The 16,119-nt window shown below is 47.9% G+C and overlaps 1 protein-coding gene across 1 annotated transcript in view; it reads left to right on the top strand.

Moving 5' to 3' along the window:
- KCNK3 (potassium two pore domain channel subfamily K member 3) overlaps window positions 1-16,119 on the top strand; it is a 101,471-nt gene that overhangs the window by 80,596 nt on the left and 4,756 nt on the right. The window contains exon 2 of the mRNA XM_072986269.2: window positions 10,834-16,119. This exon is cut by the window's right edge and continues 4,756 nt beyond it. Coding sequence (XP_072842370.1) covers window positions 10,834-11,747 — 914 coding nt within the window. The 3' untranslated portion in view covers window positions 11,748-16,119. The remainder of the gene's footprint in view (window positions 1-10,833) is intronic.

Raw genomic sequence — 16,119 nt, 5'->3', positions numbered from 1 at the left:
CGGAGCCCACCTTGAGTTCCTAAATAGCTATACATGGTCCAGATGTGATGTATACGTATGTAGAGGTTTTAACAACCACTGCAGGATTCATCGCTCCAGCTTGAGAAGGGAATAGTTTGCATTTCATGCTGGAAAATCCTCCCTTTTATCTAAAATACATGGCTTATTGTTGTTTTGCACAAATTACAGCGTTTTCCATGAAAAAGGCAAGGACTTTTTCTGCAAAATCTGAGGGTGGGGGGGTTGCACTAAGGAAAAAACTACAAAAAGAAAAAGCCGAAATAACTACACAAAATGGTTTATCTCACCCAGCAGGGAGAACGATGTCTGATGCATTCTTCCTGTAATCAGAAAATCCAGTTTTAAATTCAACCTTCCCCTGGATGGTTTCTCCAGGGATATTTTCTCCAGGGCCCAACGCTCACTTGTCTCCTGATGCAGTTGTGAAGTTAGGTGTGCCCAAGCAAAAAGGTCAGGGAGTGTTGGAGAGTTTTGAATTTTTGGGGGGTTAAATTCCCTGCAGGAGTGCAGGGATTTACAGAACAGATCCCCGGATTAGTCCACCCTGTTTTCTTAGCAATTACGGTCTCGATAACTCTCTCTGAAACATGAATGGGAGAAAAAAATATAAAAGGTTTTATTATTTACACAAATCAAACAGCAAATGGATAAACACGACTGACTGCATTCAACAACAGACGTCAACAAACTCAAGAGAGGGAAAGAGACGCAGAGGAAAGAGGCAGGGCTGTCTTTGAATTCAGAGCCAGGAACGGAATGATTGGTTAGTGCTAGGTAGATTGACAGCCATCCAAGGTCAGAAAAGTCCCTTCCAGCCAAACCTACTAAAGGCAGCATGCGAGGTTGGAAAGCACACCCGGGTCAGCGTACGTCCAAAATAGGTTCCTGATTGTGTGCAGAAACCGTTTGCACAAATTGATAGAAGAGAAAAAAAGGGGGGTGGTGGAAAGGTTCGGTCCATAGAGAAAGTTTGTTGTTGTGTGGCTCCTCACAACTTAATTTTAGCCACAAAATAAAGCCCCCGGGTCTTGTGTGGCCAAAGTGGAGCATCTGGAGCCAAAACAAGCAACTTCTTCAAACATGAGTATGTTGCGTAGAGGAGTGACTCCAGGTTTGTGTGGATGCAGCCCAATGTTGTGTTGAGGCCTGGATTTGTCTGTGACAGAAACAACTCTGGTTAGCAGGGGTGTGTGTGACAGAGACTGGCAGGGTAACATGGTCTTATGGTGGCTCTCATCATATTCCACGTATTTTCAGAATATGTGACATGGAAAAAGTGCTGGGCTTCACAGCTGTGGCTTTATGTGACTCCACAAGGCTCCATGACATCTCTTGCGTTTATAAAGACCTGTACAAAGCCACGTGTGGGATATGTGTGAAGAACCCCATTCTAAGTAATGGGGTTCTGCTTCACCCCATGCTTCATTTTTGTGCTCTTTCAACTCATGTTCAACTTCTGTCCATCCTAATAAAGTTTTTGAGGGATGTGTGATGTTCAGGGAGTGGCTCGCCATTGCCACAGACAGGCACACTGCAAATCTCCGTGACTGAACACGGATCTGAATCCAGGTCTCCCCAAGTGTTAGTTTTGCATTGCGTCCACCCATTGTCTTTGGATTGTTTTTGTTGCCCCTAGGCGACTGTGCCTCGTAGGGGTTACTTTTGGGATTCCAAAGAATTTTGGTTTGACTTGGTTTTGGAAGGACCTTTCCTTTCATGGATTCTCTCTGCTGCTGCCTGGCCTGTCAGCTGCTGATGTCTGCACTCAAAGAAGAGAAGAGAAGGCATAAAATGGCAGAGGGGAGGAAAATCTCCCTCCTTTTCTTGTAGTTTTGATTGGGGTGGAGCTTTGGTTGGTATTAACATGCCTGCATTTCCTTCCTTGCTTTGCTTGAGGTTTTTTTTTTATTTATGTGTTTTTAATTTAATTTAATTTAATTTTGCTATTCCTTCCTACGCGTGCATATGTGTTTTTGCCAGTGGGTTGCATTCTTCATTTGATTCCTTTTTTTAAAAAAAAGTTATTTGACTAACTTACTGTGTATCTTTTCTGTTAAAGGTGTGTATTTCGGTGTGCATTATGGGGGACTCTTTGTTTGTCACCCGAGTCCTTGGGGGATGTGTGGACTAGGGGGTGGACTTTGTGACTGCCCCCATGTGCCTCTGGGCAGTGCTGGTCCTATTATGTATATATTAGTGATAAATAATATATATATTATTTCTCATGTACTATGGCCCACTTTTGAAGGAGATTGGTTCTCTGTGTTCTTTCCTCTGCTTCTTTGAAGTAGTTTTAAAGGGCTTTGGGAGTACCGGAAAACTAGAACAGGGGACATTAAAGTGAAACCCAAAAGAGGTTTTCTCTTTTGGATAAAATGAAAGGAAGGTTACACAAAAAAATAGGAAAATGCGAGAGGCACCCCTCCCTCAAAGAACCTGAAATGAATGAAATACAAACATCTTCACCAGGCACATCCTTAAAGGACACCTCAGTGCAGTGGTCAGGGAACAGGGGTAAATTACCCCAAATGGGGTAAAAATGAAAATCCTGGGGGTAATGAGGATGAGCAGAGCCCCAATATTGATGCTCTCATATCCAATATGAAGCAACATCATTTCTCCAAAACCTGAAGTTTTCAAGTAAGTTGAAGCTTTCAAAGTAATTTTGAATACATTCAATAAGACTTTGAATTCAAATAATGTATAATTTCCTTCCTTTCAAATCAAGGGGGTAATGTCGGTGTATATAAATTTTTTTGGGGGGGTAAAAGGTTAAAAAGTTCCCTCACCCCTGCCTCAGTGAATGGGAGCATATGGATGCTCTGCTCTGGGCCCTTGTTGATCTCCATGCGTTCCTCAAAAGCTCAGAGCAGATTCGAGAGGTTACCCTCCCCCCCCCCCCACACACACCCTTCAATTCATGCTCTTCCATCTACAGGTATGTCCCGGAAAGGGACCTCTCCCCTTGCTGGTCTGGAAGCTTTATCCAGATCATCCGAGAATGATTTACTGCAGGGTCCTTCCCTCTGCTGCTGAATTGCCTGCCATTCGCAAGATCGTTTTTGCAAGGGCAAGACAGATGTGCTACACCAGACTTTCCATTTTCCAGTTCACAACCCTTGGTTTTACACAAATTCACCCCCCCTTTTTTGCTCTGAATTATGCAAAACATCCATCTAAAGTTATACAGAAGGTCTTTCTCTCATGGAGATAAATGAATGGAAGCACCTGCTTTCTTCCCTTCTGATTTGCAGACCTTTCCTCCTTCCTCCAACCATTCCTTTATTATTTATGGGTTGGCATTCCCTTCTCGCCCCGTCCTTTAGTGAGTTCAGGGCAGCACACACAGCTCCTCCTCCTCCTCTATCCTCACAACAGTCCTGTGAGGTTGGCCAGGATGAAACAAAGTGACTGGCCTAAGATCCCTCCATGAATTTCATGGCTGTGTCGGCATTGGAACGATGCTCTAACTACTGCACTGCAATACCTCTCTTTGCATTACTTCCAGCTTCCTGCTGGCCACAGGAATAGCCAGCTGTGCTTTGTTGCCTCTCCATTCCTGCACGAGGAGATATGGATCGTTGCTCCAGTTTTTAATAGCTACTAATGGATTAAATAAATAAATACGTGCCAAGCTCCAGAACCCCACAGGCTGGCTTCAGTTAGAAGGCTGCACACACAAAGGTTTGGCTTTGATTTTATTTTTCATGTCTGAAGAAACTGCCTTAAGTCACTGCGCTTCTTGGCCTCTGGAGGCAGAAAAGTCACCCTAAGCAACACCGAAATTTAATTTGCAGTGAAGCTTTGCCTGTTTTTTGTTTGTTTGTTTGTTTTGCACACAAGAGATGATTTTGTACGTTGGTTGGGAGATCTTGCAACAAAACGTCACACTTCATGGGACGGACTATTGCTAATAGGCAGAGATTCTGTACTGCAGGAGGCTGTAAAAGTTGAGGACCTCCATGTTTTTCCAAAGGAAAACTTCTTCACAGTAGCTTCTTCCACTTTTTGTCCCTGCACGTTGTTTCTTCGTTTGGGCTGTCACGGCAATTACTCAGCTGCTGTTCTTTTCTTTTATAAAAACAAACCCCAAATACATCAGCTTCCCCGGAGCATTGCAGTTCTCAGACAATTAGTATAAGATTTCCGCTTTCTACTTTCATCACTGCTAAATGGTGTGGTAAGATTAATGCAGTCCTTCTCCCTCCAGAAAACCCTGTTCCCTTGGCTTAGACCTCATTAAGTCCCATCCATGCTCATTTGTATGTTCTCTTGATTGACATCCCACCTCTCTCTCCCCCACAGAAGACTCTAGGTTGCTTACTTTAAAAAAAAGAAAGAAAAGAAATGACAAGAAAAATACAATCATCCATTGGAACATTTAAAAGACATTAACATATTAAATAACAAAACAAGACCTAAAGAAAAGAAAATCTGAAGCAAGAGTTTTGTAGAAACAGCATTAGCAGCTGACATCTGAGATGATGGAAATCTTAACCAGGTGCTGCTTCTTGTAAACATGTGAGTGTTTGCAACACAAGAGAGAGGGGAAATATTAAAGTTTCTCTCTCTGCTGTAGGTTCAGCAGAGACAGGTGGGCAGACCCTCACTTCAGGCAGCAGAAGTTGCTTTATTAAGAAAGTGATGCTCAAGATAGAAAAGCCCACGTCCTAACTCTAGCTGTGTGTTCAGACACAGGAGAAAAGAAGAGGTGAACTGTCGGATCCTTAGAAAGATGCGAGTGGAAGGAAGGATGGAAAAAGACTAGTGGTTATACTCCGAGAAAATTTTTTTTCTTGCTGGCTACTAGGGACAGGCCTTTCATAGTTTAGGAAAAGACCCTCTGTGTGTGTGTGTGTGTGTGTGTGTGTGTGTGTGTGTGTGTGTGTGTGTGTGTGTGTGTGTGTGTGTGCGCGCGCGCGCACGCGCACGTGCACACACACACACACGCGCACGCACGTACACACACACGGCTTGTTTCTTTGAGATCTCCTGTTTGGTGTAACTTTTCTTTTGCTGAATGGCTGTCAAATGACCTTGGAAATGTTTCATTCTGCATCCTCCTGAGGACTGCTGTTCAGCAGCAGAAGCGCGGGGGGGGGGAGTAGGAGCAGGAGTTTTGAATCTGTAAAAGAATCTAGATTGGTTGGAAACAAATGAAAAGTAGTCTTTGTATCCGCCTTTCTTGTGGGGAACTGTGTGTCTGCTCTGCTTGCCCTCCATCATTCCGCTGCCTCTTTACCTCCATCCTGGGTCCTTTCCTTTGGATTCCTGAATTGGCTGAGAGGGAATTTTCCCTCCCCCCCCTTTTGTTCAGATTGAACAAAGAATGGAGAGAAGACGTTGAGCGGTAGCAGGGAACGAAATCTCATCATGTAGTAGATTTGGCTTGGGGGGCATTCTGACTGCATTGTCTGCTTTTCTTTGCTTGCTTGCTTTTCTTAGTTTTTTGGAGACAGGGGTATTTCTGGTGGCGAGGAGTTGTTATTTGTTCCTGTTTGCATGTGGGAAGGGATGCTTTCCCTGTCTGATTGATTTTTTAAAATGTTATTTGGTAATTTACTATGCATTCATTAAAAGTTAAAAGTATCTGTTTTAGTGGGAGTTTGTTTCTGGTGCCAGCGTTCATTGGGCTCACGGTGAAGGAGTCTGTGTGCATAATGAGTCCCAGTGCATGCACCGGCTGGTTCATGCTCAGGTCCCCTTCCCTCTCTCTTTACATTCTCATGCACTGATGTTGGGTCCTTCATAGCATGTGGGGTACCAAGGCAAGGAGGGAGTCTCAGCACAGTGACTCCTGAGCCTTCCTGTTGCAGAAGCTTAGGGAGTAGCCGTGAAAAGCCTGGAACAGGATGAATCCTTTTTTCCCCCTGCCCTGCCTCTGTTGCAACAAAAAAAGGACCATCCTCATTGTCACACATATTTTGCACCCTGGACTCACAGACTCTGAAATCTACTGTGAGTTACAGGAAATATGTTTGGATTGTTTCCGATCTCCTAGTCTCCTACTTGAGTGTTAAGCAAATCCGGGTGACCATGGAAAAAAGAGAGAGAGAGGACGATGATGAAGAAGAAGCCTCTCACATGCACAGAAAATACTGAGAACAATCTTCTCCATGCACACACAAAGGCCCATTGTGGAGCAGAATTGTCTGCATTTCTCTCTCCCCCCTCCCCAGAATTGCCCCTTTTGCACAAAACGGCACAAAGTCACAAATTGCACATAATTGACCGAAATTAGAATGATTGCTTGGCTCCCTAAGAGAAGCCCCAGGCTGGGGTTTGCAAGGCTGTGCAAGGGCTGTCAGGGGAAACAGGACCTTGGGGAGACATTTGTGAATCGTCACCATGAATCAAAAGTAACTTGATGGCATTTAAGAAGAAAGGGCGCTTGCAGAACGAGATGGTTTGGTGGTGGTTTTCTTAACGATCCGCCCTCCCTTCTGTCCATGCTGTGGACGTGCATGGGTGTGCTTTGTTTTTGGAAATTAAAGGACGCCGGAGATATTTGGCACAAATAACAGAAATCGGCTCTTCGTCGCTCTGACAGCTGGACATAAGGAACCTTGCCTGGTTCTTTCTCAAGGCTGGTGGACACCCAGAGTCGAGGCGAAATGGGGAATCCAACAGGTATCATTGAGGATAGGGCTCTTAACCGCAGAGCCTTCTGACGGTAGCCCATCAGGACATGGAAGAAGCACCCCATTATTATGATTTTGCTGCGTTTCCCTAAACCTTGCTCACATTTCCTCCCTACCCTTCCTTTCCGACGGTAAGATTTCTGGGTCAGATCACGCATTATGGTAAAAGGGTTATTTCTTCCTCTGACGTCATTTATCCTTTCACGTTTTGGGAAGTCTTTTGGCGCTGCAACAGGCCACGTGCAGACAAATCCCGGCCTTCTTCTGTCTGATCCATGGGGGGGGGGTTGTGGGGGGAAGTAAGCTAATTTCCCAAAGGCTGATGGAGACACACCCTCGACAGAGTAAACAGCTCTTTTTCCTCTTAAGGGTGCACTTCTTCTAGATACAAAATCAGTGCTTTGTCTCCTGACGTCCTTTAATTTTTTTCCCCCACCTGGCCGGAAATCTGTATACCCTTTAAAGAGATTTTTTTCTAAAAATCTGCATCTTTAGTCGCATGCTTTGTTCTTAAAGTATACATGTTTCCCCAATGGACGAAAGTTTGTTTGTGTGTGTTTATTTTTCCACACACACAACAGTGACTCTATTTCCTTTTATTATTATTTAAATGTTTTATACATAAAACACATCAGCAAAAACATAAATAGAAAAACCTAATGAAGCAAGCCAACGAAAAGCCATTATACAAAAACACGCTCCTTCCCATTGGGATCGTTTGGAAATATAACTGGGTTTTTATTCCCTTGATGGAGCTCCCAGTCCTCTTCCAAAATTTCACTCACTCTTGCAAAAGTATAAAACCCTTCCCCTTGATTAATGGGGAAAAAAATGATGAATATCCTTATTTATCAGCCCCTTCTTGACTTTAACATTAGACATTAACTTATTATTAACTATATTCCAGACCTCTTTATACTATTCGTTTAATAGAAAATCATACTTTGTTTCCCAATTCCTAGCTACAATGAATCTTGCCCCTGTAATTAAAATTGAAATTAATTCTTTCATTGCCCAGTTCCATTGCCCCGATCAAATGTGGATAAAAGCACTATTTTAGGATACACCTCTGCACTTAATGCCATCATTTCATTTATTCCCTTGAAAACCAACTGCCAAAATTTCCATATATTCTCACATTCCCACTGCATATGAAAATGAGTACCTGTTTTCTGATATCCTCTCCAGCGCAACTTAGAATAATTAGTATCCCTTGGAATTAATTTCGCTAGAGTGAGATTAAACGAACTAAATTTTACAGACATGGATATTTTTTTTTGGACTTATATACCGCCCCATAGCGCTACAAGCACTCTCCGGGCGGTTTACAATTTAATTATACAGGCTACACATTGCAACCCCCCCCCCCCGCAAGCTGGGTACTCATTTTACCGACCTCAGAAGGATGGAAGGCTGAGTCAACCTTGAGCCGCTACCTGGGATTTGAACCCCAGGTCGTGAGCACAGTTTTAGCTGCAGTACAGCGTTATAACCACTGCGCCATGAGGCTCTTTTGTGAAATTTCACTATTCTTGTGAAATTCTTGTATCCTGCTTTTTATTCCAAACTTTGGTACTTATGTCTTCGCCCAAATCATGTTCCCATCATGTTTCCAGGCTATTTCTGCTGGGACTTGAATTCCACGAAATGTTTCTCCGTTCTTATGTCCACTCCATTGGGATGGCATCATCTGAAGCGAAGCAGACGTGGAAAAGAGGCTGCTTGGTGCATATATAGAATATTGGGATCCTCTCCGAATCTTGGGAATGCCATCTTTTGGACTACAAATCCCAGAACCCTCCACTCAAGGCTGGAAGAGTCTGTGATTTGTCATCCAAAAATAGCAATGTTTACAAGCTCCGACTTTTTAAAAATCCTTCTGGCTGGCTGTTTCATCGGATGATAGGGTTCTAGTGAGCTGTTTGCATTTGGAGGCTGTGTGTATTTATTTCCCTTTTTTCGCAATTTTGTGGAAGCAGGCAGAATTTTTCAAAGAGCAAAGGACTGGCTGGAATTTTATACTGGGCAAAGAAGTGGGAGCAAATTAAAAAACTGCCTCGTCCTGCAAGCCACCTGGGCCATGGTTGTTGTGGGTTTTTCGGGCTCTTTGGCCGTGTTCTGAAGGTTGTTCTTCCTAACGTTTCGCCAGTCTCTGTGGCCGGAGTCTTCAGAGGACAGCACTCTGTGCTCTGGTGTAGTTGGCTTGGGAGTGGAGTATTTATGGCTGTGAGATAGGCTTTTGTCCTTTTCAGGAGATGGGTGGACCATAATCAACCTTGGATGGAGTTGTTGAAACCTCTGAGGAAACCCAAGGGACTGAGTTGCTTTTGAAAACCTTGAGTTCATCTCCTGGCAGTGGAAGAGCTGTTTTTTTTCCAGCCCACGTTCTTCGTTTGCACAAATGGAAATGAAAACATAGCGCCCTGTGTCTCGGGTGGTTTGGGAGGTGAATATAATCAAAAAGCATTTAGGGATGTTTGAAATAGGGCGGGAAGAGCAGGAGGTTTCATGGCAGGTTGGGGGCCATTGAGGGCTGCCTCCATCCATCTACTCCTCTCTCACACACTTAAAGGTCTTCTGAGATGTATGCTGTGTTTCTCGAAAGGTTCCTGAGCTTCCCAGGGACAGCATTTACTGTCTGGGAAAAAGTGGAGCTGTGTTTATTCACTGGTGGATTACATGAGGCCCAGAGAGATTCGGGTCAGTTGTTGACCAAGTTTTGAAGGTGGTGGGGCAAAATCCGGAGCTGGAGTCCCGAAGGCAGCATGTGTCGTTCTGCCAACTCCTGCGACGTTGCTGAAACCAGTTGTATTGGCTCTTGCCTTTCCATTGGACCATTTCAGCAACGTGGAGAGGGGGGATTTGCTGCTTGGGTAACAGCCTATCCTCCATATTATTTTACCCAGGCTTCATGCTCTGGAGAGGACACTCCTCGATTCAGAGCATGTTACCATAGTCTCTCGAGACTGAAGAATCCCTATGATGATGGGAGAGCCTTTAGTTTCTCCTGCCCTGATGGACAGCATCTGCTTTTTGAGTCGTGTAATAATCGATTGTCACCAGGAATGTTGGCAAGTCTTTGGGTCCAAGTTGAGTCCGAGTCATGGGAAAACAACAACAACAACAACAACAACGACATGGCAAGTGTATGTCCAGTTAATGGTGTGATTTAAGTCCACCTTGAAAGCCAGTGGGTCCCAGCATTGGGAGAAACAAAACAAATAAATGCAGACACCGACATGCAGACCTAAACAAGCAAACATGAAGGGTGTGTCACATCTGACACCAAGGGTGTGTGTGGAAAGTCTGCTGGAGGTGGTGTCAGACAGAGCAAAAACCCCCGAAGATCTGAACCGCCATGTTTTAAATGCCAACTGGCTATCAACCGACGGCTTACAGGCTTTGAAGGCACATCCCGGCTGCCCCATTGACTTTGATAAAATCCTAGTGGGAAAAAGTGAAGTTGCATGCGGTTTTGGGGTAGGGGAGATCTTCCCTGTGGTGCTTAGCAAAGCCACACTGCACCACGAATTGACACCCAGGGCCTCTTCCCCACCCCATGGCTTTTCCACATCGCCACCCCACCCCAATTTTGCCCTTTCCCTCCCTTCTAGACATTCCCCTCCCCTTCTCTGTACAGCATCCCACTGACCCGTAAGGATTTGTCCGCTAACGGCAAACCCATCCAAGCCACCTTGCCCATCCTTGAGGGGGTGGCAGCTCCACCCTGCAAACTCTGTGTGTGCCCCAGGATGTACAGACAATGGTGTGTGTGTGTGTGTGTGTGTGTGTGTGTGTGTGTGTGTGTGTGTGTGTGTGTGTGTGTGTGTGTAATGGTGGTGGTGGGGCTCTTGTGGGTTGTGTCATGGGGACGGACTGTTGTAGCTTCTTCCAGTTCTTGTACCAGAGGCAGGAGCACATGGACCGGAGGAGGAGGATCTTGGCCCCGGTGGCGCCACACCCCGGAGTTTGCAGACCAGGGCGGCGTCCCATCCAGAGCTACAACCTGTCCCCCTTTTCTCACCGTCTGGCCCCCGGAGGAGGAAGTGGTGCCCCCCTATGCCTCCTTTCAAGCTGGGACGAGGAGGGGGAAGACGCTTCCTCCCTACGTGGACGCTGCCCTCCCGATCTACTGACCGCGTTGCTTCTGCTTTGTGTCTTTGTCCCCTAGGGTACGGACACGCGGCCCCTAGTACCGACGGCGGGAAAGTCTTCTGCATGTTCTATGCCCTGCTGGGGATCCCGCTCACCCTGGTCATGTTCCAGAGTCTGGGCGAACGGATCAACACCTTGGTGCGGTACCTCCTCCACCGCATCAAGAAGTGCCTTGGCATGAGACGGCCGGAGGTGTCGATGGCCAACATGGTCACCATCGGCTTCTTCTCCTGCATTAGCACCCTCTGCATCGGGGCCGCGGCGTTCTCCTACTACGAGAACTGGACCTTCTTCCAGGCCTACTACTATTGCTTCATCACCCTCACCACCATCGGCTTCGGGGACTACGTGGCCCTCCAGAAGGAGCAGGCGCTCCAGACCAAGCCCCAGTACGTGGCCTTCAGTTTCATCTACATCCTCACCGGGCTGACCGTCATCGGGGCCTTCCTCAACCTGGTGGTGCTGAGGTTCATGACCATGAACGCCGAGGACGAGAAGCGGGACGCCGAGCACCGAGCGCTGCTCAGCCGCAACGGGCAGGCCAGCAGCGTCCACACCACGGACACCACCGCCTCCTCGGCGGCCGCGCTCGGCGGGGTGGGGGGCGGGGGGAGTGGTGGCGGGGCCGGTGGGCGGGGAGGGCTCCGGAACGTCTACGCCGAGGTTCTCCACTTCCAGTCCATGTGCTCCTGCCTCTGGTACAAGAGCCGAGAGAAGCTGCAGTACTCGATCCCCATGATCATCCCCAGAGACCTTTCCACCTCGGACACCTGCATGGAACAGAGCCATTCCTCCCCGGGGCACTTCCCGGAGACGGCGTCCAACCGATGCTTCTGCAACGCCCAGCGCTCGGCCATCAGCTCGGTCTCCACGGGACTCCACAGCTTGACCGCCTTCCAAGGACTCATGAAGCGGCGGAGCTCCGTGTAGAAGGGCCTGGGGGGTGGGTGCGCACTTGAAAAAGCAAACAAGCAAAACCCCAGCAAACAAACTGTCTTTAAAGACTCCGGGGAAAGATTTTCAGGGAAGGAGGCCCCAAATCCCCAGGGGAATCAGACGATGAACTGAGGCAGATTCTCTCTCTCTTTCTCTCTCTCTGCAAAGAGAACGCATGGGATGCGCATGGGAAGGGACAGCAGGCAGCTCAGGGGTGGGATGAGCCCAAGCTGCCCCCTCAGCAGATGGGTTATTGAGTCCTGGGCTGGCTGTGGGGCCCCACGTCCAGGGATGGGGAACGGAACCACACGGGGCTTCTACGGCTAGGTAGACCTTCTCCTGTGGCGGAGGCAGAGCGGAAGGGTGAAGGAACGGTGGTTGGTCCTCCCAAAGGGAGCCACTGGCCCTCGTCACCCCGAACGTCCTGGGGTTGGACCTTCCTTCAGCTAGTTCAGACTCCAGACTTCTCGTCTGCAGCCTCTCCACAAAATGTGAAACTTTGAAACTAGGTTTTTGCGCCGTGGCGGGAGTGTGGGACGAGCCTGTGTGTCTTGATCTAGACCTCTGCGGAGGTGGGGGAAGGACGCTGCCGTTCTCCCAGATCTGGTCCAATAAAGTGGGGCGGGGTGGCCAGGAGATGAGGATCGAGCCCACCCTGTCTACACTCCTTTCACCTGATTCCACCACCACCCTTGTTTTTAAAGCTGAGGGGGGGTGTCTCCTCTCTTGCCCACAGCTTGGGAGCCCCCCCCCCGTTCTCCCAGTCCCTAACACCTCTCAGGATTTGTGCATCTGGAGCACAGGAGGAAACGGGTTGCAGAAAAGCGCGTGCAGTGTGGCCCCCCTTCTGTATGCACGGGGAGGGCAGGACACAGAAAAGTTCCTTGGGGGGGGGATGAAAGCCCCTAGATCCTCCCACAAGCTGGCAGGATAGCCAAGCTCCGAGGGATGCCGAGAGTCTGTTGTCTGAAAATTTCAATTTCCTAAGTTTTGCCAGAAGGTCCCGGCGGTCCCTCAGCAAAAGCTGCCTTTTATGCACTTGTGTGTTCCTTTCACAGGTAGTGCCCCCCAACTCCCAACTCCCCCCAGAGGGTAATAAGGCATGAAGCACCTCCCTCCCGGATGATTCCTGTGCAAGGATGCAACACGGGGGCACACACCCTTCCTTGCAGTTTTGCTGTGTGCGGTTCGGTTACCAAAACTGACCCGGGAGTACATTAGCACTCCTGTAACATCGACACATACCACAGAGTAAACTCTCCATGTTGGTGTGCTCCATATTGTCCTTTTCTCCTCCATTGCACCTCCTTCTTCTCCTCCTCCTTCAGCCTATCCAAAGAGGACGGCCGCTGTAATTTTTTTTTTCAGAATATCTGTAGGACCCCTTTATTTTCAGGAGATCCGTTCCAAGCTCACTCCCCGACATAGATGCTGAAAAACACAGATGATAGCAGACACTATCCTAATAGCAATGATATTCATAGCATGGTCTCTGGTTCCTCTTATGGCCAGTTTTGGAACCTTCATCATTAAAACGATATTTGGGAGGATTTTTCTTTTTACTATTTTTAATATTTTCAGTCTGTGGATAAGGGAATAGGCAGAGATTGATCCCTCGAATAAGGGCACCCTGCTGTATTTTCTAAGTGTGTGAATTTGGGCGTCGGGGGCGGCGGCTCTGTGTTACGAATGCTCTAAGGAGATTCCCGTCAAGGGTCATGGTGACTCGGTACCCGCGGATAATGATGTAACCAGGGTGGGATGCGAGGTGAGGGCAGGACATTCACAGGCCACCCTCATCTCACCGACCGTTTTTGAGCCCCGAGATGTGTGGTTTGTTATGAAAAAGGAGAACATCTATGCAAAAGACGGGAAAAGGATGTCAATCATCAGGTCAGATGAAGGCAGCCTAGGGTCCACATTTCCCCATTGCTAACGGAGATGATGTGGAGATGACCGATCAGGCCTGCTGTTGCTCTTGGGAACATCAGCGGTCTCTTTGCCATCGACCACCAGCCATTTCTAGGGCTTGGCAAAATTGCTTTTTGGGGATCACAACAGCCCAAATCCCCCTTTTTAGACTCCAAAAAGTAACTTCCCCAGGCTCTATAACGTGTGCTGATTTTTGGGTCTTCTCCAAAGTGGGTGAGCAGCGTGTGGCCCTCCCAAAGCCATCGGACTACATGTCCCATCAGCCAGCGCAGCCAGCTGTGAGGGAACTTGGGCGCTGCAGTCCGACCATATCTAGAGGGCCCCAATTTGCCTACCTCTGCCTTCGATTGGCCAGCGTAGCCTGCAGGAATGAAGCCAACAAGCAGCAGACATGTGAGATGGACCACGTCATACTGCGGGAGCATGGAGCATGGATGTCCGAGTCCTCCCTCTCTCCCACATGAAAAACTCCAAAGGAAGAGAGCAAAGGCTGTGTACGTAGAAAACTCAAAGGGAAAAAAAAACATGTGCTGGGTTTAGTCCATTTCTCCTAATATGGTCTCTCTCTCGCTGTCTCTCTTTTTCATTTTCAGCGTTCAGGAAATGTTGTTCTAAGGTTGCTCCTTTCACTTCTCGCAAAGTTTGCATTCATGCTTTTTGTATCTCCAATTCTTCCTGCTCCAAATATGCAATTTGTGAATAACCACAATGTTTTTTTTTTAAACTTGTCCACCCCTCTGTGCTGGCCAAATTCAGTAGATACGGCGGTTTCCCAGCACGGAAGGGGCTCCTGTCACATCTATCTGCCATCTATGTGCTCAAGATGATAAGGGGAAAACAAAATAAGCGGAAGGCCTTCATCATCCACTGCTAACATGTCTGAAGATGCTGGGATTTCAACCTGGACTTCCAAGATTTAAGTGGCCCAAACCCCAGGGCTGTATGATGAGTTTTCCATTTTCCTTTCTTCCTACATTCATTAGCGCCCGCCCGCACACACACACACAAGCAGAACATCTGTTGTAGATTCAAATTGGAAGAAATCTGTGAATTTTTCAAAACAACTTCCAAGCCATAAAGGAAAGCAAAATGTTTTTTTCCGTCCCTGTTTTGAGATATGGGGGAGAATTCAAACCTGTGGCAGCCTAGCTGACCGTCTGAAATGGTCCCGTCTGGCAGACAATGGCTCTAGAGAACCAAACTGCATGTTATGAGGTTGTGTCTTCCCTGCTGGCAAAGCCCCAAGCCTGAGTTATGAAGCCCTGTTTTCCAAAACCCAATCGCAAAGTGAAAACAGACCCCTTTTGCTTCTTAAGAGATCTCTGCTTCTAATGATGAGCTAACTAGACTGCCTCGCTGGCCTAAGTTTTCTCCCACCTTTGTCACCTACGAAGGTGCCTTTGCTGGGAAGGCTATAAATTAATGAACACACCTGAACTGGGGGGAAATTAATTAAAAATTCCCACTCCCTATGGGAGTAGTTGCTGAGACCGTCTCAGTCTTTAAATGTCCAGTGAACCACCCTTGGAAAGGCAGGCCAAAAATACTGTGGCAACTTGCAAGCCACAAGGAGCCATTTGCAAGGAGACCCCAACATTTGCCACAGAAGAAAGGAGATGCACCCAAACGGCCAGGTGGAGTTGCCTCTCCAGCCTGGGTCAAAAAATACAGACGGGGTGGCAACCCTCAAGCCAAAGATGATCCCATCCTCTTGCAACCGATATGTTTTATTTCAAATGTTGTCATCCCCACTTTTCAGAGGGCAAGCCTTTCGCACGGATGGCAGCCAGAACAGACTCTGCACACTGAGTTACTCCACAAAAGGGTAGGACAGGGGGCCTCAGGATCAGACCCACCACATACCTGAGGAGGGGGAAGGAGAAGGGAGCAGCCCACCTGCCCAGGTGATGCAAGAACAGAACTTGGAAAAATTACTCTATTTCTTTTTTGGGGGGTGACCCTGTTCTTGGCCCTCCCGGTGGCAGCCGAACTGCCCTCCCCCCTTCCCTCTCTCATCAATGGCTCTCATGGCCTTTTAGCTTGGGAGCTCAGAGCACTGATGCGATGCAGAAGGTCCTTTTGCTTTTACTGACATTGGTTTGGGCCACAAAGCAAGAAGGAAGCAGAACGAAAGCACCAAGGGAGGCAGAGAGCGAGAGAGAAGACAGGAGGATGGAGCCTCCTGGATACAACCGGCGTCCGCATCAGCGGGCAAATTAGGCTAAGATGGTCTTAGGCGAAAGCTTTTTATATTTCGGCCCACGTGACTACGTTTGCGGTGGCGGCACAGGCGACCGGCAGAGCCTCACGTAGGCAAAGGCAGCCTGGCCGGCTTGCAGACGGGGCCTCCGGCCGGCTACCGTGAGCCTCCAGGGCCAGTCCTGGAGCGGCCAAGCGCAGGGCAGGAGCCAGAACTGAACGATGGGGCAGGATC

The sequence above is a fragment of the Pogona vitticeps genome, chromosome 1 (assembly GCF_051106095.1).
Source record: "Pogona vitticeps strain Pit_001003342236 chromosome 1, PviZW2.1, whole genome shotgun sequence".
Classification (NCBI taxonomy): Eukaryota; Metazoa; Chordata; class Lepidosauria; order Squamata; family Agamidae; genus Pogona; species Pogona vitticeps.
The sequence above is the reverse complement of the archived record's forward strand: the minus strand, read 5'-3'. Positions and strand labels throughout refer to the sequence as shown.